We start from the raw sequence: 25004 nt of genomic DNA, 5'->3' as shown, positions 1-25004 counted from the left end.
GCAAGAAGGACAGACACTCCAGGGTCCAGACAACACTGTTTTGTTCTCAGCAAAAACTCCAGAAAGAACACAGTCCCGGGAGGCTGGGGATTGGGGTCAGGACTCCGCCACCAACTGTCTCGGCAGGTAGGGGATAGGTCTCACTGCGGCACTGCAGGAAAATCAGAAAGCGGGTGAGCCAGGCCCGGGCACGCCTCCTCCTGGAGCCCCAGGCCCCTTTGGCTGCTGTGTCCACATGACCAGCTGGGGGACAGGATGACGGTCACCATCCCGCCCCATCCCAGGTCACTGTGGCTGGACAACCCAGGGTCACAGCGCGCCTGACTACTGCTATTCTGGATCCCAGATGGGGACGTTCTGAGCTGCTGGCTGTACGCGGTCACTGGAATCCTGAGGCCGGGATTTTTCTGAACTGATTCAATAGTTAATCAGGGAGAAAGCAGAATATCAGAAATTGGGTGGGCTTGGAAGAGCAGTGATTGGGGGTGTTTTTGGGTTTTTTTTTTTTTTTTTTTTTTTTTTCTTTTGAGACGGAGTCTCACTCTGTCGCCCAGGCTGGAGTGCAGTGGCGCGATCTCAGCTCACTGCAAGCTCCGCCTCCCGGGTTCACACCATTCTCCTGCCTCAGCCTCCCGAGTAGCTGGGACTACAGGCGCCGCCACCGTGACCAGCTAATTTTTTTTATTTTTAGTAGAGACGGGTTTTCACCATGTTAGCCAGGATGGTCTCGATCTCCTGACCTGGTGATCCACCCGCCTCGGTCTCCCAAAGTGCCGAGATTACAGGCGTGAGCCACCGCGCCCGGCCTTGTTTGGTTTTTGAGACAGAGTCTTACTCTGTTGCACCAGGCTGGAGTGCAATGGCACGATCTGAGCTCACTGCAGCCTCGGCCTCCCCGGTTCAAGTGATCCTCCTGCCTCAGCCCCCCCAGGTAGCTGGGACGACAGGCATGTGCTACCACGCCCGGCTAATTTGTTTTTTTTGTATTTTTAGTAGAGCCGGTTTCGCCATGTTGCCCAGGCTGGTGTTGAACTCCTGGGCTCAAGCAATGCGCCTGCCTTGGTCTCCCGACGTGCTGGGATTACAGGCGAGAGCCACCGTGCTTGGCCAGAAAGTGTCCTCTCTCAGCCTTTGTTAAGGGTCCCCAGCCACCCTGTCTGCTGGGCTGTCCTCAGAGCCAGGGGAGTCAGAGGTCAGAAGTCACCATCCGGGAGGGACTCTGGAAGTCCACATTGATGTCATCCTGCTCTGAGGGACACCGTTAGTGGCCTCTTTGCTGAGCCTTGACTGGCAGGTGTCTGACGGGCCGGAGCACAGGGTAGAGGAGCGGGGAACTGTGTTCCAGGAAGAGGGAAGAGCCTGTCCCAAGTCCCTGTGGTGGGAAAGCCTGACCAGTGTAACGGCCAACAGCCCAGCGTGGCTGGGACATCATGTGGGAAGAACCGGGGCAGGTGGGGCCAGAGGCGGACACACCACTGTGAACACCAGGCGGCGGGGCGCTGGGGTGGTGGGGAGCCCCCAGCGGGCTGGGATCAGGGCTGGGGCAGAGCAGCTCTGGATAGAGAGAGCTCTCTGGGGCCAGTCCAGGGGTGAAGGTGGGTGGCAGGTTGGAGAGACTGGAGACAGGGAGGCGGCTGGAAATGGAATCCGGGAGGAAGAGGATGTAGCTTTCGTTGTTGGGGCTGGAGCTCTGGGACCGAGATGAGGGGACGGGGCAGGGAGAGGCAGGGGCAGGTGGGTGAGAGCATGGGGACAGGCTATGGAGGGGAGGCACTTTTGGGAGCTCCCACCGCCCCTGGTCACTTCTGTTATCCATGTTTGCTCTCACTCTGTCAACCCATCTGCCTGCGGGGGCCCCGGTTCACTGGAGGCCTTGGGGACATTTGCTAAGCCCTTCTCACTCAGCCTCCCTCTTCCTTGTCCTTCAACTCCTTTGGAAAAATCTGATTCCTGCCCAAGCTGGGTCTGGGGCTTCCCCACCCCAACTCCAATGATGCCCTGTGCTGCCTTCAGGACAGCAGCTTCCCCGTCCTCCTCCCAGAGGGCGGGTCTCACTGTCTCCAGATCTCAGCGGTGCTCAGCCCAGGGCCTCTGGCCAGGCTGGTACAGGGCCTGAGCCACGGTCAGCCAGTGTTGGGGACGGCCACGCCCTCACCTCGGACCTCCAGCTTGCACTCAGCCAGCGCCTCGCCCAGCTCGTTGACGGCCAGGCAGGTGTAAGTCCCAGCGTCGAAGGGCGAGGGGCGGCGGATGTTCAGCGTCAGGACCCCCTGGTAATTGTTCATCAGGAACTTGGGATCTTCACGGATTTCCATCTTGTTCTTCATCCAGACCACCTTCGGCTGTTAAAGAGTCAAGGGAGAGGAGGCCAACTTAGAGAGGGTCCCTGGGCAATGACAAAATGGAGCTCGGGAAGCAGATCTGGGTTCTAGGCTCTGCCACGCTCTTGCCGGATGTCCTGGGGCGAGTCACTTCTCCCTGACCCTCAGTTTCCTATTCTGTAAAAGCAGATTGATAGTCCCTACTTCACAGGGTAATGGTGCGGTCTTCCCTTTGCTCTCAGGACAAAGAGCTCACTGTCATGGCCCACAGGGTCCCACAGTCTTTGATCCCCATTACTTCTCTGCTCCAGCCAAACAGGCTACCTCAATGTCGTTCAAACAGACCAGACAGGCACCCACCTCAGGACCCTGGCATTGGCTATTCCCTCTTCCATGCTGCCCTTCCCTCCTTTTTTTTTTTTTTTTTAACCTATCCTTTAGGTCTCAGTTCACACGTCCCTTCGTGGCCCCTAGACTGGAATGGAAATACCTATTTTTACACTCTGCCTGTGTTTCTCTCACACACTTGCCTCCCTTTATAATTGTATTTATTTTGTATATAGAGATGGGTTCCACCATATTGCCCAGGCTGGTTTCAAACTCCTGGCCTCAAGCCAACCTCCCACCACGGCTTCCCAAAGTGCTGGGATTCCAGGAGTGAGCCACTGTGGCCCGCCAGCCCTTTTTTTTATTTTTATTTTTATTTTATTTTTTTGAGATGGAGTTTCACTCTTTTTGCCCAGGCTGGAGTGCAATGGCACAATCTCAGCTCACTGCAACCTCCATCTCCTGGGTTCAAGTGATTCTCCTGCCTCAGCCTCCTGAGTAACTGGGATTACAGGCATGTGCCACCATGCCTGGCTACTTTTTAGTATTTTTAGTAGAGACAGGGTTTCTCTATGTTGGTCAAGCTGGTCTTGAACTCCTGACCTCAGGTGATCCACCCGCCTCGGCCTCTCAAACTGCTGGGATTACAGGTGTGAGCCACTGCACTTGGCCTTTTTTTTTTTTTGAGACAGAATCTTGCTTTGTTTCCCAGGCTGGAGTGCAGTGGCACGATCTCGGCTTACTGCAACCTCCACCTCCTGGGTTTAAGCGATTCTCCTGTCTCAGCCTCCCAAGTATCTGGGATTACAGGTACTCACCACCGTGCCTGGCTAATTTTTGTATTTTTTTTTTTTAACTAGAGATGGGGTTTCACCATGTTGGCCAAGCTGGTCTCAAACTCCTGACCTCAGGTGATCTGCCCGCCTTGGTCTCCCAAAGTGCTGGGATTAGAGGCTTGAGCCACCGTGTCTGGCCCAGCCCTTTATAATTTTATATTATTTGTGTGACTCTAGGCAAATGTCAGTCTCCCTCAACATACAGGAAATTTCTTGTTCGAGTCACCCAGGTCATTAAAAGCCTCTGAAAATGTTTGTTGAAAGAATAAATGGAGTGAATAAATGAATGAGAGCATGAAAGAGTGCTGTAAATAAGCAAATGGAGTGAAGGAATGAACTGAGTAAAGGATGGATTGGTAGGTGGATAAATGAGTGGAATGAGAGACATGAACGAGTGGAGGTAGTGAATAAAGTACACAGAGATGGAGATGGTGAACCAATGAATCCATGGTATGCCTTAAGGGGGCTAAAGCGAAGAACCTACAGCCCAGACCAGAAGCTGGCAAACTGTTCCTATAAAGGGCCAGATGGTGAATATTTCAGGCTTTTTGGGCCCTGTGGTCTCTGGGTCTGGAACATGAGCCACGCACATTTATTTACATTTTGTCTGCAGTAGCTGTAAACAAAACATAAATGTGCATGGCCTGTGTTCCAATAAATCTTTATTGAGAGAAACAGGTGGCAGGTGGATTTGACCCATGGGCGATGGTTTGCCAACCCCTGGTCTAAAGGAGCTCTAGGTTGCAAGTGTCCACACTCCCAAACAGCAGTCAGGAAACGGCTGGACAGGAAGACCCTGGGGAGCCATGGCGGTTCAGGCTGCCCCTGCTCCCAAGGTTTCTTTTTCCACGGGACTGGCATTTGTCCTTGGACAGAGCAAGAGAGACTTAATGGTCCTCTCCTCAAGCTGCCGAGACAAGCTATTACCTGACGGGACAAAGAAAAAGGCAAGAGGCCGGGCGCAGTGGCTCACACCTGTAATCCCAGCACTTTGGGAGGCCGAGGCGTGGATCACCTGAGGTCAACAAAACCCTGTCTCTAGTAAAAATACAAAATTTAGCTGGGCATGGTGGTGCACACCTGTAATCCTAGCTACTCAGGAGGCTGAGACGGGAGAATCGCTTGAATCTGGGAGGCGGTTGCAGTGAGCCAAGATCGCACCACTGCACTCGAGCCTGGTCTCAGAAAAAAAAAAAATAGAAGGAAAAAGGCAGGAAGCCAAAGGCAAGGTGTGATTGATCGTCTGAGACTTGGGCTGTGGTCAGAGGAGCTACAGGAAGTGGGTGAAAAGCGAGCAAGTCCAGTCTGGGCATGGTGGCTCACACCTGTAATCCCAGCACTTTGGGAGGCCGAGGCAGGAGAATCACTTGAGCCTAGGAGTTCAAGACCAGCCTGGACAACATAGCAAGACCCCATCTCTACAAACCATAAAAGTAGCTGGGCATAGTGGTTCATGCTTGTGGTCCCAGCTACTCAGGAGGATGAGGTGGGAGAATCACTTGAGCCCAGGAGGTCAAGGTTGCAGCGAGCTGTGATCACATCACTGCACTCCAGCCTGGGTGATACAGCAAGACCCTGTCTCAAAAAAACAAACAAAATCAATTAAAAAAATTGTTTTAAGTGACTAAATCCCTTGAGACAGAGAACTCGGGGAGGAAGAACTGGCGTGATGGGGAGCGGGGGCTTCGTTGTATGGAAGATTCCCCACAAGGCAACACACACACAGCTCTGGGTCCCTGCCCAGGCACCTTTGGGTGGCCTCTGACAGCGCAATTGAGAGCCGCCGAGTACCCAGCCACGACCACCCGGTCTATGAGAGGCGTCAGGAACTTGGGAGCCATCCGGAAGTCATGCTCCTTATACTCGAACGGTTTTAAGGTGATTCCTGCGGAGAGAGGATGCACCCATGAGACGACTGATCTAGATCATCCCCTGACAGCAGCCGGGGAACAAACCACAATCACTTCTTCCCCATAACTAGGTGCAGTCAACCCCAGTGGGGAGGGGAGGGGAGGGCAGAGGGAGTCCAGGTGGGACCTGGGCAAGAGGGTGGAGGGGGTGGGCCTGGGCGGTGGAGCAGGATGGCTATACCTGTCTTGAGGATGCGGGCCGTATTCTTGGAGACACCAGGTGAGTCACTGAGCCCACAGATGTTCTCAGTGTAAACTCGGAAATAGTATTCATTGCCCACGATGAGGTCGGACACAGTACAGCTAGTGTGCCGGTTACGTTCATAGACGTTGAACCACTCCTAGTGTAGGGACAGGGAGGGACCGGGGGGTCGGGGCCACAGGATCACGGGATTAGACACAGACACAGATGCAAGAAAGGGTGAGAAAAGCACATCCAGTGTTTAAAAATCTTGTCACTCGTGGCACACACACTGGCCAACAGGTGGAGCCAACCCAGCGCCCATCAGTGCAGGGATGGACAAACGAACTGGCCAGCCCAGACAAGGGAACATCATTCAACTCTAAGGAGGAGTCAGGCACCATGGCTCACGCCTGTAATCCCAGCTCTTTGGGAGGCCAAGGTGGGAGGCTCACCTGAGCCCAGGAGTTCGAGACCACCGTGAGCAACACGGCGAGACCCTGTCTCTTCAAAAAAATCAAAAAATTAGCCAGGTCTGGTGGCCAGCACCTGTAGTCCCAGCTACTCGAGAGGTTGAGGAAGGAGGATTGCTTGAACCTGGGAGTTTGAGGCTGCAATAAGCCATGAAGATGCCATTGCATTCCAGCCTGGGTGACAGAGCAAGACCCTGTCTCAAAAATAAAAATTTAAAAAAATTTAAAAGAAATTAAGACCAGTTGCAGTCGTTCACGCCTGTAATCCCAACACTTTGGGAGGCCAAGGTGGGAGGATGACTTGGGTCCAGGAGTTCAAGACCAGCCTGGACAATGTAGTGAGACCCCGTTTCTACAAAAATTAGCAGGGCATGGTGGCACATGCCAGCTACTTGGGAGGCTAAGATGGGGGGGGGGATCACCTGAGCTCGGAGGCAGAGAAGGCAGTGAGCCGAGATTGCACCACTGCACTCTAGCCTGGGTGACAGAGTAAGACCCTGTTTCAAAAAAAAATAATTCTAAAAACAGGATTGCCGCATGGACACACCCTGCACCCTGCAGCATGGATGAACTTTGAAGATGTTGTGCTGAGTTAACAAAGTCAGACACAAGGTCACATAGCTAGGATTCCATGTGTATGAAATGTCCGGAGTAGGTAAATCCAGGGAGACAGAAAGCAAATGGGTGGCTGCCAGGGGCTGGGGCCAGGGGAGACCAGGGGGTGGCGCTATTGGATACAGGGCTTCCTCTGGGGGATGATAATGGACTGGGTAGAGGCGGTGGCTGCACAACCCTGCAAATGTCTTAAGGGCTGCTGAATTGTTCGCTTTAAAACAGCGAATGGCTAATTCCGTTATGTGATGTTTACCTCAGTGAAAAAAGAAAATGAAAACCCATCACGTGCGGAGTCTCAGCTAAAAGGCTTCCCTCCTGGCCCCAGCCGGTCCTCCAGCCTCTGGGCCCCTCCCTGCCCTTCCAGCTGTGAAAGGGGGACATCTGCACCTGCTCTGCCCACCTCACCGGCTCTTCCCCGTCGCCCCCTCTGCTCTCTCACCATGGTCTTTTTGTCTGCTTTCTGGACGAAATACCCCGTGATCTCACTGTTCCCATCATCTTTGGGGGCCTGCCATTCCACCAGCGCGTTCGTGCCCCACACCTCCTTCACCATCACGTTTATGGGGGGCCCAGCCTTTTCTGGAAGTGGGGAAGTGTGACAAGTCAGTCCGGGTTTTGGGATGTCCAGCCACTCCCCTCCCCTCCCCTCTCCACACCCCTACCCTCTTCTTCTGATTCTAACCTCTCTTATGCCCCATTCCCATTCCTACCTACGGCTTCCCCCATCCCAATCTCTCCACTTCCTCTTATCCTGGGCCATCCTCATCCCTCCTCACCTCCTCTCCTCACCCCCATGTCTCCCCACTTCCTCTCTCCACCCAATCTCTCTCTCAAGGGTTCCCCATCTTCATCTCTCCTCCATTCCTAGCCCTGGTATTTGCCTTGCTCCTTATCTAGTCTCCCCCTCCTCATCTCTTCACCTCCTCTCCCCCTCCTCTCCACATCTCTTCACCTCCTCTCCCCTCCCCTACTCATCTCCTCACCTCCTCTCCCACCCCTCATCTCCCACCTCCTTTTCCCCCATCTCTCACCTCTCCCACCCCTCATCTCACCTCCTCTCCCACCCCTCATCTCCCACCTCCTCTCCCACCCCTCATCTCCCACCTCCTTTCCCACCCCTCATCTCTCAGCTCTCCCACCCCTCATCTCACCTCCTCTCCCACCCCTCATCTCTCACCTCCTCTCCCACACCTCAACTCACCACCTCCCGCATCGCTCCCCATCCCTGCCCCTCCCGACCACCAGGGGCCCTCCCCAGCGCGCGCACCCACGACGCGGATGTGGATGGTGGCGGTGTCCTTCATGTTCTCGATCTGCACGCTCAGCTCGTACTCCCCGGAGTCGGAGCGGGCCGCCTGGCGCACGAAGAACACGGTGTCGAAGTCGCTGGTCCGCACGTGCACGCGGGAGGTGTCCACTGGGGCGCCGCCCTTGGTCCACACCACCTGGGGCCGGGGCTTTCCCTGCGGGGAGAGGGCGGGGCGGGGTCAGCGGGGCTCCACCCGCACAAAGGGGGCTTGCGGCAGGAGCGGACCCCGGGCCCCTGACCCCGCTCCCCTGACCTGGAAGGGGATGACAAGGTTGAGCTGCTCTCCCACTTTGCGGATGTAGGTCTGGCGGAGGTGGCGGGGGAGCCGGATCTTGGGTGGCTCTGAGGGCGCAAACACAGGGAGGGGGCTCAGCGGGGGGCCGGGGCACATTCCAGGGGCCAATGGCGATGAGACTGTCTGGGGAGGTCCTGTCGACGACACGGAAAGGGCAGGCGGGACGACGCCAGCTTGGTCTTTCGGAGCGCAGGGTCAGGGGCCACGCACCCGCAATCTCCCTGATGGTGACCGGCTGGGCCAGGGTGGCCGGCTCGCTGCGCCCCGCGATGTTGACCCCAACGACTCGGAAGAGGATTCTGGCTCCGGTCGGGAGATTCTTGACGGTAAAGCCGCAGCGCTCCACGGGCTCCGTGTTGGCAGAGACCCATTCGTCCGCTGGGGAGAGAGGCCCTGCTGGCGGATCTCATGCCCTCCTCCCACCCTCCGCTCCCGTTTCTCCCGGGGATTTGGGCCCCACGCAGCGAGTGAGAACTGGGCAAGTTCCTAGCAGAAGCAGCAGCAGCAGCTGGCGCTAGTTAAGCATTCATCATGGCCAGGTTCTAAGGGTGGCACATCTGTTCGCTCATTAATTCTTTTTTTTTTTTAGACGGAGTCTCGCCCTGTCGCCAGGCTGGAGTGCAATGGCGAGATCTTGACTCACTGCAACCTCCGCCTCCTGGGTTCAAGTGATTCTCCTGCCTCAGCCTCCTAAGTAGCCGGGATTACAGGTGCGCACCACCATGCCCTGCTAATTTTTGTATTTTTAGTAGAGATGGGGTTTCGCCATGTTGGCCAGGATCACCTGACCTCGTGATCCACCCACCTCAGCCTCCCAAAGTGCTGGGATTACAGGCATTGTTCATTAATTCTTACCTCAACGCTGTGCTATCCCCATGTTAGGGGTGAGAAACCATCCCTAACATGTTAGGATGAGGACCAGAGAGGTTAAAGAACTTTCAACTGGAGGCGGTGGCTCATGCTTGTAATCCCAGCACTTTGGGAGGCAGAGGTGGGCAGATCACTTGAGTCCAGGAGTTCGAGACCAGCCTGGCCAACATGGCAAGACCCTGTCTCTACTAAAACTACAATAATTAGCCGGGCAAGGTGACAGGCAACTGTAATCCCAGCTACTCGGGAGGCTGAGGCAGGAGAATCGCTTGAACCTGGGAGGCAGAGGTTGCAGTGAGCCGAGATCACCCCATTGCGTTCCAGCCTGGGCAACAGAGCGAGACTCTGTCAAAAACAAAAGAACAAAACTAAACAAAACAAAAAAACAAACAAAACTTTCCCCGGGTGCAATGGCTCATGCCTGTAATCCCAGCACTTTGGGAAGCCAAGGCAGGAGGATCTCTCAAGTCCAGGAGTTCGAGACCTGCCTGGACACACAGCTCAGGCTCCGTGGACTAGGATGTTAAACCCAAGCCTGTCTGACTCCAGCACGCTCTCAAGCTCTGCTCTCCTGCGAGGCTGGCACAGAGGAACAGGGATCGTGGCGCTGTCTGAGGGCACAGCCAGGTGGGTGTCTGGGAGGGCGGGCTGAGGACACGGTCAGAGCTCTTCACATTGCCTGCTTTTTGTTACATGCCTTTCTGTCTTGGGTTTATGGCCGTGGGCTGGGAAACTCATGGTTGTTGGCTCAAAGCAGCAATCAACAGAGTGAACTCTAACAAGCTGGCTTCTGAAACGTCAGGGTGGGAGCAGCCAGACAGGGAGGAATGGGGTAAAGAACATGGAGGAGAGGAGGAGGGAGGAAGCTGATGAGGGTTCAACCATCCCTCCTTTCCATGCATTCTCAAGTTCATCGTCACTGTACCCTGTCAAGATGAGAACTGTCTTCGCCATGGTTAGATGAAGAGACTGAGGCTCAGAGACTCACCCAAGGACACACAGTTAGACAGTGGAGGGGCAGGGTTGGAACCCCATCTGTCTGACTTTAAGGCCGGGGATATTGTGTCGAGGTCATCTCGTCTGTTCTCCCAGAGAGATGGCTGTGTCTGAGACATCTCCATAGCCATGGCGCTGGGCCGGACACAAGTCAGTGCTCAGCGAATGTTTGTTTGGTGGAGGATGGAGAGTGGATGTATGGAGGTACAGATGACAAATGGAAAGGCAGAAAGACAATGGCTAGTTAGGTGGACAGATGGTGGGATGGCTATACAGGTAGAAAGAAGGAAAGAAGCAAAGATAGTGGTGAAGAGATAGATATATGGATGAAAAAATGATACTGGGCCGGGTGCAGTGGCTCACGCCTGTAATCTCAGCACTTTGGGAGACCGAGGCAGGTGGATCACGACGAGGTCAGGGTTCGAGACCAGCCTGGCCAGCAAGGTGAAACTCCATCTCTACTAAAAATACAAAAACTACCTGGGCATTGTGGTGGGTGCATGTAATCCCAGCTACTCAGGAGGCTGAGGCAGGAGAATCACTTGAACCCAGGAGCCGGAGGTTGCAGTGAGATTGTGTCATTGCAGTCCAGCCTGGGCAATAGAGTGAGACTCTGTCTCAAAAAAAAAAAAAATGTTCCTGAATGGATGGTTGGATGATTCAAACGACTTTCAGATGGATAGAAGGATGGATGGATGGATGACTGGGTAGACAAGTGAATGCCAAGCAGGAGGGAAGGAAGGGAGAGAGGACAGAGAGAAAGGGAAAAAGGGAGCAATAAAAGGGAAAAAGGGGTCGGGCACGGCGGCTCACACCTGTAATCCCAGCACTTTGGGAAACTAAGGTGGACAGATGGCTTGAGCCCAAGAGTTTGAGACCAGCCTGGGCAACATGGTGAGACCCTGTGTCTACAAAAAATCAAAAAATTAGCGAGGTGTGGTGGCACATGCTTGCAGTCTCAGCTACTTGAGAAGCTGAGGTGGGAAGATCACTTGAGTCCAGGAGATTGAGGCTGCAGTGAGCTATAATTGTGCCATTGCACTCCAGCCTGGATGACAGAGTGAGATCCTGTCTCAAAAATTAAAAAAGAGAGAGAAGGTTGGGCGCCGCGGCTCACACCTGTAATCCCAGCACTTTGGGAGGCCGAGGTGGGTGGATCACGAGGTCAGGAGATCAAGACCATCCTGGCTAACACAGTGAAACCCCGTCTCTACTAAAAATACACACACACACACACACACACAAAATTAGCCAGGCGTGGTGGCAGGTGCCTGTAGTCCCAGCTACCTGGGAGGCTGAGGCAGGAGAATGCCGTGAACCTGGGAGGCGGAGCTTGCAGTGAGCCGAGATCGCACCACTGAATTCTAGCCTGGGCGACAGAGCAAGACTGCATCTCAAAAAAAAAAAAGAGAGAGAGAGAGAAACGAAGGAAGGAACTATGGATGGATGGATGGATGATTGGATGGATGGATGAATGGATGGATGGACAGATGGATGGGTGGACAGAAGGATGGATAGACGGATGGATGGATGGATGGATGGATGGGGGACAGATGGACGAATGAAGGGATGGATGGATGGATGGATGGATGGAAATATGGATGGGTGGGTGGATGGACGGATAAATGGATGGATGGATGGATAGATAGATGGAAATATGGGTGGGTGGGTTGGTAGATGGAAATATGGATGGATAGATGGATGGAAATATGGATGGATGGATGGATGGATGGATGGATGGATGGATGATGGACAGGTGGACAGATGGATGAATGGAGGGATGGGTGGATGGATAGATGGAAATATGGATGGGTGGGTGGATGGGTGGATAAATGGATGGATGAATGGATAGATAGATGGAAATATGGGTGGGTGGGTGGGTGGATGGAAATATGGATGGTTGGATGGATGGATGGATGGATGGATGGATGGACAGATGGATGGAAATATGGATGGATGGATGGATGGATGGATGGACAGATGGATGGAAATATGGATGGATGGATATACAGACAGGTGGACAGATAGATGGACAGATGGATGGATGGGTGGATGTTAAGATGGATGAAGGAAAGATTGGTTAGATGGATAAATGAATAGAAGAAAGAAGAAGTCATAGAGGTAAAAGAAAAAAGATAAATGGGGGATGGAAGGACAGATGGTATGGACAGAAAGTCACTGCTGTCTGGAGGATGGGTGTAGAAGGGAAGAAGGGAGAGAAACACTAGTCACTGGGGGTCCCGTCCGGGGACTTATGACAGTACAGACACAAAACACGAGCAGACCACTGCACCCACCTCCCTCCCTGCACCCACCTCCCTCCCTGCACCCACCTCCCTCCCTGCACGGTGCTATTTTCAGCTCCCTGGACTGGACACCCACCTGTGCTAGCCACCACCCCCACCAGGCCTGCCAGGATCACTCACAGCCTTCCAGGCAGTACTCCACCAGGTACCCATCGATGCCGCCTGCCCCGATCCTGTTCGGAGGCCTCCACTTGAGTGTGGTGGTGGTGTCTGTCACATCCTCCACTATCAGGTGCAGGGGTTCACTCGTGGGTGCTGGAAGCATCCAGAAAAAAGAGGATATGGGGGGAATGAGGGGTCAGGGGCCAGCAGGAAGGGGCAGGGGTCAGAGGTAGAATGATTGGTCAGAAGGCCAGGGTGTAGGGTCAGAGACTGATGACGGGCAAAAGATGGGCCAGAGGTGGACGGGGTTGATGGATCAGAGTGAGGGGGGACATTACCAATAGGCATGAAAGGCTTGGTGTTCATGCTGGGCTGGGAGACCCCTATGGCATTGACGGCGAAGACACGCATCTCATACAGGATGCCCTCGATCATCTTGGTGGACTCATAGGTGGTCTCCGTGAAGACCTCAAAGTTCAGCTTCATCCAGCGCTGAGAGCCCTTCTTCTTCCGCTCCAGGAGGTACCCTGGAGGCTCCAAGCAGAGAGAAGTGGGAACGGGAGGGCACAGGGCACAAGTCAGCTGGGGGAGTGAGGGTCATATCCAGAGGATCGCATGACCCAGGGCGGTCTGAGGCCATGAATCTTAGGTGGATCTCAGGGGCCACAGAGCATTCAGAGGCCACCGGTCCTGGAGTCAGGAATCAAGAGGGGGTCACAGCTCATGAACCAGGGGGCCAGAAGCCATAGAAAAACGCAGGCTACTGGTCAAAGTGAGAATTCCCAGGTCACCAGCGAGTAAAGGAAGAGGGAAGAGCAAAGGGATTGAGACGGCAAAATGGAAAATCAGGGGTCAGAGGCAGGTCACTGAGGATGCTAAGGGCTTTGGGAGGTCAAGGAGAAAGCAGAGGCTGGTGCCGTGGCTGGCGCCTGTAATCCCAGCACTTTGGGAGCCTGAGGTGGGCAGATCACTTTAGGTCAGGAGTTCAAAACTGGCCTGGCCAACATGGTAAAACCCCATCTCTACTAAAAATACAAAAATTAGCCGGGCGTGGTGATGGGCACCTGTAATCCCAGTTACTTGGGAGGCTGAGGCAGGAGAATTGCTTGTACCCGGGAGGCAGAGGTTGCAGTGAACCAAGATTGAGCCACTGCACTCCAACCTGGGCGATAGAGTGAGACTCCGTCTCAAAAAAAAAAAAACCAAAACCAAAACAAAACAAAACAAAAAAACGAAGGCAGAAGGAGGGAAGGTCAGAGGTCATGAAGACAGAGGCACTCACCGGTGACCGGCTTCCCCCCATCGTACTTAGGTGGCTCCCAGACAAGGATGGCCCAATCCTCTCCAACCGAGGTGATACGCACGGCCTCCGGGGGGTCTGGGACATCTGCGGGGGGCAGGAGAGTCAGGTGGCCCCTCGGGGTCTCAGGGAGTCACCCCTTGGCCCGGCCACCTCGGCTTTCTCTGCTCACCCACAACCCGCAGGAAGATGGAAGCCACATCCTCGCCGACGGGGTTGGTGACCTTGATGGTATAGCGGCCCTCGTCTGTCCGCTCTGCGCTCTCAATCACAAAGCTGCTGGAGTCTGCCCGCTTCTCGATGCGGACCCTGCCCTCGGTGGTCGTGAATACCTGGACACAGCCACAAGATGGCCTTGCACCCCATCGTGTCCCCAAGCAAACCCAGGCCTGCCTCTGCCACTCCCCTGCTCAGAATCCTCCCGTGATTCCCCATCAACACACAGAGTCCTCACTCGCTCCACTGCCCTCCTCCACATGCCGTCCTTCGTTAAAAACACCAGACTGGGCCGGGTGCGGTGGCTCACACCTGTAATCCCAGCACTTTGGGAAGCCGAGGCGGGCAGATCAACTGAGGTTGGGAGTTTGCAACCGGCCTGGCCAACATGGTGAAACCCCGTCTCTACTAAAAATACAAAATTAGCCGGGCCTGGTGGTGCATGCCTGTAATCCCAGCTACTCAGGAGGCTGAGGCAGGAGAATCGCTTAAACCCAGGAGGCAGAGGTTGTGGTGAACCGAGATCACACCACTGCACTCCAGCCTGGGCAACAAGAGCGAAACTCCATCTGGAAAAAAATAAAAAAGAAAAAAAACCAAAAAACCAGACTGCCTTGTCCCAGAGATTTTGCAAGGCTGGTCCCTGTGCATGCAACACTAAGCTCTTACTCATCCTTCAGGACACACCCAGAAGACACCTCTTCCAGGAAACCTTCCTGGATACCCTCAGCTGGAAGTGCTGGCTCCAGCCCCTGGGTTCTCATAGCTTCTAGAACCTCCCTTTATCTCAGCCAGAGCACCCTGGACCGTGGCTGCTTGGGCAGGTGTTTGCGTCTCCACAAGAGTGAAGGCTCCTGAGCGGGACAAGGTGGCTCATGCCCATAATCCCAGCACTTTGGGAGGCTGAAGCAGGAGTCTCACTCAAGTCCAGGAGTTCAAGACCAGTGTGGGCAACATAGTGAGACCCTGTCTCAAATTTAAAAATAAATAAATTTTAAGTAAAATGAAGGCTCTTGGAGGGCAGGAGCTGCATCCGACTCACGGTTGCATCCTCAGCACCTGGTGCAAAGGAAACTTTAGGGGATGTTTGCTGAGTGAGGGAATGGATGGATATTGAGCCAAGTCTATCCATTTTACAGAAGAGGAAATGCAAGCACAGTGGAGAAATGAAAAATCGAGCTGTCCCAGGGCCTGGGACATGCAAGGTTAAAATATTTGTTGGATGGATGGATATAGGAATATATAGATATGGCTGGGCATGTTGGCTCACGCCCATAATCCCAACACTTTGGGAGGCCAAAGTGGAAGGATCGCTTGAGCTCAGGAGTTCGAGACCAGCCTGGGCAACATGGCGAAACCCTGTCCCTACAAAAATACAAAAAATTAGCCAGGCATGGTGGTCCCAGCTACTCAAGAGGCTGAGGCGGGAGGATTACTTGAGCCTGGGAGGTGGAGGTTGCCGTGAGCCAAGACCATGCCACTGCACTCCAGCCTGGGTAACAGAGTGAGATTCCCCCTCTCAAAAATATAGATAGATAGATAGATAGATAGATAGATAGATAGATAGATACATACATACATACATACATACATACATACATACGATAGATACATAGATGATAGATACATAGATGATAGATACATAGATAGATGATAGATAGGTACATTAGATAGATACATACATACATAGATACATTAGATAGGTACATACATGATAGGTACATACATAGATACATACCTACATATGTACATAGATACATAGATACATAGATAGATACATACATACATACATAGATACACAGATAGATAGATAGATACATAGATAGATAGATAGATAGATAAATAGATAAGTGGGTAGATGTGTTTCTGGATGAATGGATAACTGGATTGGTTGATGGATAAATGGACAAACGGATTATTTACTGGATGAGTGGATGGCTGGGTGAATTAACCAATTAGTTGATGAAAAAATCATCAGCTGGATGGGCGGATGAGTTACTGGATGGCTGGAAGGCTAAACTGGTCGATCGTTTGATTAATTAACTGAAAGATGAGTGGATGGAAAGTCCACCGTGTACTAGGCCCACACCTGTGATGGGCAAACATAATCTCCAATCTTCAAAACAACCCTGTGAAGAAGGAATCATCACCCTCATTTTACAGAGGATGAAACTGAGGCTCAGGGGGAAAGAGACTTGCCTAAAGGGAGTCAGGACAGAGGGGCGGCCCCGACCCACCTCATCTCCCTTCAGCCAAGTGGCGACGGGAGGGGGCTCCCCTGTGATGGACACGTCCAGCCTCAGCTTGTTTCCAGCCACAACCACAATCGCATTCTCTGAGGTCTTCCCCGAGCAATCCAAGTGGATTTTTGGTGGTTCTGGTGGCACAGAAGAGATACGGGGACCCTGTAGGTGGGCCGCTGGGCCTTCCCAGTCGGCAGGAGAGGATCTCGGAAAAGTTGGGTTCCAACAGAGAGAGTCCCAGGGGTCCAGGCCCCCAACCCCTCCTCCCTGAGACCCTACAGTCTAGGCCCCCAGCCCCTCCTCCCTCATACCCAGGGATCCAGGCCCCCAGCCCCTCCTCCCTCAGACCCAGGGATCCAGGCCCCCAGCCCCTCCTCCCTTGGACTCCAGTCCCTCCTCTCTCGGCTGACTACCCCCACCCCCGTCTGTGGGCTCCCCGCCCCTCCTCCCTCCCTCAGCACCCCCCCGCCCCTCCTCCCTCGGCCATGCCCCTCCTCCCTCAGCCCCACTCCTCCCCCTCAGACCCGCCCCTCCTTCCTCGCCCCACCCATCCTCCCGCGCCCTGCCCATCCGCCCTCGCCCCGCCTATCCTCCCTCGGCCATTCCCCTCCTCCCTCAGCCCCGCCCCTCCTCCCTCGGACCCTCTCCCAGCGCAGCCCGTGGTGCTCACCTTGCTTGGGAACGTACTCCACCTTGATTTCTGGAAGACAAAGAAGAGTGGACGGTTAGGTCTAAACCCAGCAGGCCCCTCACCCCACCTTCACAGCCCAGAGGAAGAGGTGATGGGGTCTGGCAGTCTCCCTGGGAACTGGGGTGCTGGGGACAGGTTCAGGCCCAGGAGCCACCCCTCCTCCCAGGCGGCAGGCGGCGGTGAGTTCAGTGCTCTCCCTCCATCTTCTGACTCCAGCCATGAGCGGAACAGAGGCTTGCTGTCGTCCTCATTCGCACTCAGGGAACCTTAATCCTGGAGGGAGACATCCCGGGCCCTGGGTCTGGGAAGGTGGATCCTATAGCCCCCAGGGAAGGAGGAAGGGGCATCCTCACCCAGGAAGTTGAGCTTGGCCGAAAGCGACAGGGCGTAGCCGTCAGGCACGAATGTGTAGTCTCCCTCATCCTCTGGGCGGACGTCATCGATCACCAGCTTGTGGAACCTAAGGGGTGGGGGAGCAGGGTAGGGTTCGGGCCAGATTGCAATGGGGACCACTATGGGACTGCACCGTCTCATCAGCTTCCCTCAGTGCAATTCACATGCCTGCATTCTTTTTTTTTTTTTTTTTTTTTTTTTTTTGAGACGGAGTCTCGCTCTGTCGCTCTGTCGCCCGGGCTGGAGTGCAGTGGCCGGATCTCAGCTCACTGCAAGCTCCGCCTCCCGGGTTTTTACGCCATTCTCCTGCCTCAGCCTCCCGAGTAGCCGGGACTACAGGAGCCCACCACCTCGCCCGGCTAGTTTTTTGTATTTTTTTTTTAGTAGAGATGGGGTTTCACCGTGTTAGCCAGGATGGTCTCGAACTCCTGACCTCGTGATCCGCCCGTCTCGGCCTCCCAAAGTGCTGGGATTACAGGCTTGAGCCACCGCGCCCGGCCTTTTTTTTTTTTTTTTTTGAGACGGAGTCTTGCTCTGTCGCCCAGGCTGGAGTGCAGTGGCACGATCTCGGCTCACTGCAACCTCTGCCTCCCGGGTTCACGCCATTCTCCTGCCTCAGCCTCCCGAGTAGCTGGGACTACAGGCGCCCGCCGCCTCACCCGGCTAGTTTTTTGTATTTTTTAGTAGAGACGGGGTTTCACCGTGTTAGCCAGGATGGTCTCGATCTCCTGACCTTGTGATCCGCCCGTCTCGGCCTCCCAAAGTGCTGGGATTACAGGCTTGAGCCACCGCGCCCGGCCACATGCCTGCATTCTTATCCAGGGCTTTGGAATGCTGTGGCCTATGTTTAAATCGGTAGCTGTGTGACCTTGGGCAAGTTACTTTTTTTTTTTTTTTTTTTTTTTTTTTGAGACGGAGTCTCGCTCTGTCGCTCTGTCGCCCGGGCTGGAGTGCAGTGGCCGGATCTCAGCTCACTGCAAGCTCCGCCTCCCGGGTTTACGCCATTCTCCTGCCTCAGCCTCCCGAATAGCTGGGACTACAGGCGCCCGCCACCTCGCCAGGCTAGTTTTTTGTATTTTTTTAGTAGAGACGGGGTTTCACGGTGTTAGCCAGGATGGTCTCGATCTCCTGACCTCGTGATCCGCCCGCCTCGGCCTCCCAGAGTGCTGGGATTACAAGCTTGAGCCACCGCGCCCGGCCTGGGCAAGTTACTTAACCTCTCTGTGCCTCTGTTTCTTCATCTATAAAATAGGGGTAACGATACCAATCTACATGAAGGTTGTTGTAAAGCATGAAAAAGGTGCAGTGGCTCACATCCCAGCACTTTGGGAGGCTGAGGATCAAGAATTGCTTGAGCCCAGGAGTTCGAGTGGCTGGGACTATGGGCGTGTAACACAACACCCAGCTAATTTTTGTGTTTTTCGTAGAGATGGGGATTTCACCATGTTGGCCAGGCTGGTCTCAAACTCCTGACCTCAAGTGATCCGCCTCCCAAAGTACTCGGCCTCCCAAAGTACTAGGATTATAGGTGTGAGCCACTGCGCCTGGCCATTATCATCATTATTGAGACCACCAGCCAGCATGGTTCCCTACACAGAACACAGGGAACGCCTACATCCCACTAAGAGCTATTGCCAGGAAGACCTGGACAGCACGATGCTCTCCGGGCGTCATGGAGATTATCACGCATTCTGCAGGTAACCAGGTGTTTGTCTTAGGTGTCCACGTGCGACCTGTTGAATTCCAGCTTCTTGTTTTCTGAGCTGGCGCCCGTGTGGACTGTTAGCAGATATGGCCAGAGACCTTTCTCTGCCCGTGTCCATGCCCTTGCAATGCGGCCTTGCAGCATCCCCATCAGGTGGTGGAGTCTGCTTCCCAGCCCTTGACTCAGAGCTGACCTGGGACTTTCCTTGCCCAACAGACTATGGCGGAAGTGGCATTGGACCAGTTTCCAGCCTGGGCCACAAAGGTCTTGTTTGCTTCCATGCTCTCTCAGGACCTCTGCCTCTGCCACATGAACTTGCTAGGCTGAGCTCACTGGAGGAGGAGGAGGTGCCACAGGGAGCAGCGTGCTGGGTGCCCAACTGTCCCAGCTGAGGTCCTGACAGCACCCACGCAAAGTCAGCAGGGCCCAGGTCCTGCCACCACAGAGGTAAGAATGAGGCCATCCTGGATCAGCCAGCCCCCAGCCAACCTGCAGACTCAAGATGAAATGAATCCTAATTTATTTATTTATTTAGAGAGAGGGTTTCATTACGTTGCCTAGACTGGTCTCGAACTCCTGGGCTCAAGAAATCCTCCTGCCTTGGCCTCCCGAAGTGCCAAGATTGTAGGTATGAGTCACTGCAACGAGCCCAATCCTCATCCTTTTAAACCTCTAAGTTTGGAGACGGGACAGGAGTGGTGGCTCACACTTGTAATCCCAGCACTTTGGGAGGCCGAGGTGAGTGGATCAGCTGAAGTCAAGAGTTAGAGACCAGACTGGCCAACATGGCAAAACCCCGTCTTGACTAAAAATGCAAAAATTAGCATGGTAGTGTGCACCTGTAGTGTCAGCTAGTCAGGAGGCTGAAGCAGGAGAATCGCTTGAACCTTGGAGTTGGAGGTTGCCGTGCAAGACTCTGTCTCTCAAAAAAAAAAAAAAAAAAAAAGAAAAGAGAAAAGAAAGGAAAAAAGAAAAGAAAAAGTCCAGGAGTGGTGACTCACACCTGTAATCCCAGCACTTTGAGAGGCTGAGGTGGGTGGATCACTTGAGGTCAGGACTTCGAGACCCACCTGACTAACATGGTGAAACCCCGTCTCTACCAAATACAAAAAAATTAGCCAGGTGTGGTGGTGCATCCCAGCTACTTGGAGGCTGAGGCAGGAGAATCCCTTGAACCCAGGAGGCGGAGGTTGCAGTGAGCTGAGATCGTGCCATTGCACTCTAGCCTGGGCAACAAGAGAGAAACTCCATCTCAATTAAAAAAAAAAAGTGGGGGACAGCTTGTTATTCAACTAAAGCTAACTGCTACACACACCCTGCCCCCAGCCACTTCTGCAGCCCACACCTCACCTGCCTACATGGGAAATGGTGATCCTCTTGCTGGGCCGCACCTCGATCCCATTCTTATACCATTTGCCCGTCACTTTCTCATCAGACACCTCACACTTGAACACAGCCTGTTCTGCGGCCTTCACCGTCAGGTCCGCGATGTCCTGCAGGACCTCCAGCTGTTTCTCTGGTCAGGGAGAGAAAGACAGGGAGCTGTCACTACTCCAGTTGGTGCACAGACACTTGTGAGCACCCACTGCGTGCCAGGCGCTGGTCTAGGCACTGGGGATACCAGCCACGGACAACCCAGAAACAACCCACTGGCCTTGGGAAGCTCCCATGCTAGGGGGAGGCGGTGGAGAAAGAAACAGAAGAGGGAGCAAGGAGGCCTGAGGGAGGCAGGGAGGAATCCACCAGAGGATGAAAAAAAGCCTCCCAGACAGAGGGACTGGAGCGTGCAAAGGCCCTGAGGTGGCCAGGCACAGTGGTTCACACCTGTAATCCCAGCACGTTGAGGTTTTTATTTATTTTATTTTATTTATATATTTTTTGAGACGGAGTTTCACTCTTGTCACCCAGGCTGGAGTGCAATGGCGTGATTTTGGCTCACTGCAACCTCCACCTCCCAGGTTCAAGTGATACTCCCGCCTCAGCCTCCTGAGTAGCTGGGATTACAAGCACACGCCACAACGCCCGGCTAATTTTTGTATTTTTAATAGAGGTGGGGTTTCACCACGTTGGCCAGGCTGGTCTCTAACTCCCGACCTCAAGTGATCCACCCGCCTTGGTCTCCCAAAATGCTGGGATTACAGGTGTGAGCCACCCCGCCCAGCTTTTTCTTTTCTTTTCTTTTTTTTTTTTTTTTTTTTGACAGTCTTGCTCTGTTGCCCAGGCTGGAGTGCAGTGGCACAATCTCGGCTCATTGCAACCTCCGCCTCCTAGGTTCAAGCAATTCTCCTGCCTCAGCCTCCCAAGTAGCTGGGACTACAGGTGCACGCTGCCACGCTCAATAAATTATAAAAATATAATTTTTTTGTATTTTTAGTAGAGGTGGAGTTTCACCACGTTGGCCAGGCTGGTCTCGAACTCCTAAGCTCAAGTGACCCACCCGCCTCGGCCTCCCAAAGTCCTGGGATTACAGGCGTGAGCCACCAAGCTTGGCTGGATTCAAAATTGACTTTGAAGTTGGAGCCACCAGATCTCCCTGGTGGGCTGAACACAGGGTGTGTGGGAAAGAGAGGAGTCAGGAACAACTTCCAGACTAGGGGCCTGAGCAACCTCAAGCTGTGGGGAGAAGCATGCGCAGTACAGCCCCTGCCCCACCTGGAGGCCCCGTACCTTCCACAATCAGCTCGGCCTCACACTGGCCGCCATTGGTCATGACCTGATAATGACCCCCGTCCTCCTGGGTCACATCTGAGTAGATGAGGATGTGGCGCTTCCCGTCCTTCTTGAAGCGGTACCGGGCCTTGAAGGAATCCTCCCGAGTCAGTTCCACACCATCTTTCATCCTAGGTGGAATGAGACACGGAGCGGGATGTGAGGAGACAGCACAGCCTCGGACTGGGTCTTGGAGAGTCAGTCGGGGGCCCACGCAGAGGGGTCAGAAGGCAGGTCCCCAGAGAGAGGAGACATACAGGGTGGCAGAGGCATCCTGAGTGGTGGAAGGGTCACAGGTCAGGTGAAGGGGAGTGAGAGGGCCAGGCACAGTGGCTCAAGCCTGTAATCCCAGCGCTTTGGGAGGCAGAGGTGGGTGGATCACCTGAGGTCAGGAGTTCGAGACCAGCCTGGCCAACATGGTGAAACCCCATCTCTAATAAAAAAACACACAAAATTAGGCAGGTGTAGTGGCGGGTGCCTGTAATCCCAGCTATTCAGGAGGCTAAGGCAGGAGAACTGCTTGAACCCGGGAGGTGGAGGTTACAGTGAGCCAAGATCACACCATTGCACTCCAGCCTGGGTGACAGAGTGAGACTTTGTCTCAACAAAAAAAAAAAAAAAAAAAAAAAAAAAAAAAAAATGGGCAGCGTGGAGAGAGAGGAGGAGGTCACAGGCCACACACAGTTAATTGCCTCAAGGTATTGGCTGGAAGTCAGGGGACCCAAAAAGATGTCACAGGCAGAGGTCAGCACAGAGGAAGTCCTAGGGTCTCAGAGAAACATCACATGTTGAGGCCTCTGCCAGTGGTTTTCCCTGTCCAGGGCACTCTCCCCTTCTCTCTTCACTTATATCTCCGCATCATTCAGATCTCAGCTCAATTGTCATCTCCTCCAGGAAGCCTTCCCTGACCTCCTGAGTCCCTTCCTCCTGGGAAGCTGTTACAGAATCCATTACTGCTCCTTTCAAACCAGTCTCAAAATGGAACTTTTATATGTATGTATGTGACGACTTGACTAATGCCTATCTCTGTCTCCTAAGCACACACACGCACACACACACACCACCACCACCACCACCACCACTATCACCAAATTAGCAGATTATAAATGCTGTGAAGGCAGGTACCATGTTGACATTTTTTTCTCCCCATTATATACCTGATATGTAGAAGAGTACCACCACACAACAGGTGCCTGATAAATATTGGTTGGGTTGGTGAATAGGTACACCAACTGGGTGAATGGATGGGTAGATGGTGGGTAAGTATGCAGGTGAGTGAGTGAGTGAGTGGATGGATAGATCTCTGGATTGATAGGTCAATGGATGACTAGATGGCAACATAAATGGAAGAGTGGATATATGAATGAGTAGATAGATGAATGGGTCAATGGGATGGATGGATGGATGGGTGGATGGATGGATGGATGGATGGATGGATGGATGGATGGATGGTTAAGTAGATGGATGGATGGTTAAGTGGGTAGATGGATGGATGGATAGATGAGTGGATGGATGGATGGATGAGTGGATGGATGGTTAAGTGGATGGATGGATGGATGGATGGATGGATGGATGGATGGATGGTGAAGTAGATGGATGGTTAAGTGGGTGGGTGGATGGATGGATGATGGATGGATGGATGGATGGATGAGTGGATGGATGGTTAAGTGGATAGATGGATGGATGGATGGATGGTTAAGTAGATGGTTGGATGGTTAAGTGGGTAGATGGATGGATGGATGGATAAGTGGGTGGATGGATGGATGAATGGATGGATGGTTAAGTGGATGGATGGATGGTTAAGTAGATGGTTGGATGGTTAAGTGCGTAGATGGATGGATGAATGGATGAGTGGATGGATGCATGGATGGATGAGTGGATGAATGGTTAAGTAAATGGATGGATGGATGGATGGACAGATGGATGGATGGATGGATAGAGTAGGTGGATGAGTGGATACATGGATAGATGGACCAAGGGACAGATGATTGGTCAGATGAATCAATATTTAATGGAACAGTGGAGATCAGGAAAAGGATGCTGAAGAGGATAGGATGGGTAGAGGTCAGAAATTCTAGAAACAATTTTAGGTGAAGGTAAGGATTTATAGAGAAAAGCTGAGATCTCCTGGGGGTGACTACTGAGTAAAGGTCAGAAATCTCCAAGAGAAGTCGCAAGAGATCCCATAAAGATCAGGGCAGAGGCAAAGAAGCTATGTGCACCTGTATGGAGATCAAGGATCAAGGGTCACTTACCACATCACCTGGGCACCCTCTTCTGACACCTCCACTGCCATTTCCACCCGGTCACCCACAAACACCTGCTGGTCCTCGAGAGGTGTGATAATCAGGACTGGAGGTTCTGTGGGGCAGGGGGACAGGAGGTCAGTCATTTCAGGACCCCCTCCAGAGTTCCAGTCCCTCTCCAGGCTCAGGCCTGAATCCAGCCTCACCTTTGACGAAGAGCTCAGTGAAACACTTCTCATCCTTCACAGCTACTTCATAGGCAGCGTCATCCGCCAACGTGCACTTGTTGATGGTGAGGATTCGCTTCTTACCAACGTTCTCAAACACGTACCTGATGCAAAAGTCTCACCTCAAACCAGGGCATGTAGCATCCACCTAGCCCTGGTAACTCTGCTCACCTGTTGTCAAGGCAAGTCTCTCTCTCTTAGAGCCAAATTGTGTGGAAAGGGATTGAGAGCCCAGTTTCAATTATTCATTTATTTGTATTTATTTTTGAGACAGGGTCTCACTCTGTCGCCCAGGCTAGAGTGCAGTGGTGCGATCAGAGCTCACTGCAACCTAGACTTCCTGGGTCCGAGCAATCCTCCCACCTCAGCCCCTGAGTACCTGGGATCACAGGTACACACCACCATACCCAGCGAATTTTTTTTTCTCTTTTCTTGGTATCTTCTAATTTTTTAATTTTTTTGTAGAGATGGTATCTCGCTATGTTGTCCAGGCTAGCAATTCCTATTATTTGAATAACTATGGCGGGACCGGTCGTGGTGGCTCACACCTGTAATCCTAACATTTTTCAGAGTCTGAAGTGGGCAGATTGCTTGAAGAGTTCAAGACCAGCCTGGGCAACATGGTAAAACCTCATCTCTACCAAAAATACACCCCAAAAAATCAGTCAGATGTGTTGGGGCACTCCTGTCATCCCAAGCTACTTGGGAGGCTGAGGCAGGAGAATCTCTTGAA

At 53.2% G+C, this 25004-nt stretch overlaps 2 protein-coding genes across 2 annotated transcripts in view; both read right to left on the bottom strand.

Annotated features, from left to right (window-relative positions):
• EMC10 (ER membrane protein complex subunit 10) overlaps positions 1–25004 on the bottom strand; it is a 44733-nt gene that overhangs the window by 13410 nt on the left and 6319 nt on the right. The gene's annotated exons all lie outside the window — the stretch shown is intronic.
• MYBPC2 (myosin binding protein C2) overlaps positions 25–25004 on the bottom strand; it is a 37046-nt gene continuing 12066 nt past the window's right edge. Inside the window, exons 10-28 of the mRNA XM_050771447.1 lie at positions 24251–24375; positions 24054–24159; positions 21757–21929; positions 20440–20605; positions 17345–17451; positions 16971–17000; positions 16295–16434; positions 14014–14173; positions 13824–13928; positions 12880–13068; positions 12560–12694; positions 8478–8645; positions 8226–8314; positions 7931–8126; positions 7103–7242; positions 5576–5735; positions 5233–5369; positions 2156–2342; positions 25–151 (exon numbers count right to left, since the gene is read on the bottom strand). Coding sequence (XP_050627404.1) covers positions 141–151; positions 2156–2342; positions 5233–5369; positions 5576–5735; positions 7103–7242; positions 7931–8126; positions 8226–8314; positions 8478–8645; positions 12560–12694; positions 12880–13068; positions 13824–13928; positions 14014–14173; positions 16295–16434; positions 16971–17000; positions 17345–17451; positions 20440–20605; positions 21757–21929; positions 24054–24159; positions 24251–24375 — 2524 coding nt within the window. The 3' untranslated portion in view covers positions 25–140. The remainder of the gene's footprint in view (positions 152–2155; positions 2343–5232; positions 5370–5575; positions 5736–7102; positions 7243–7930; positions 8127–8225; positions 8315–8477; positions 8646–12559; positions 12695–12879; positions 13069–13823; positions 13929–14013; positions 14174–16294; positions 16435–16970; positions 17001–17344; positions 17452–20439; positions 20606–21756; positions 21930–24053; positions 24160–24250; positions 24376–25004) is intronic.

This window comes from Macaca thibetana, chromosome 19 (assembly GCF_024542745.1).
Source record: "Macaca thibetana thibetana isolate TM-01 chromosome 19, ASM2454274v1, whole genome shotgun sequence".
Classification (NCBI taxonomy): Eukaryota; Metazoa; Chordata; class Mammalia; order Primates; family Cercopithecidae; genus Macaca; species Macaca thibetana.
Note: the sequence above shows the minus strand (reverse complement) of the source record. Positions and strands in the feature narration are given on the sequence as shown.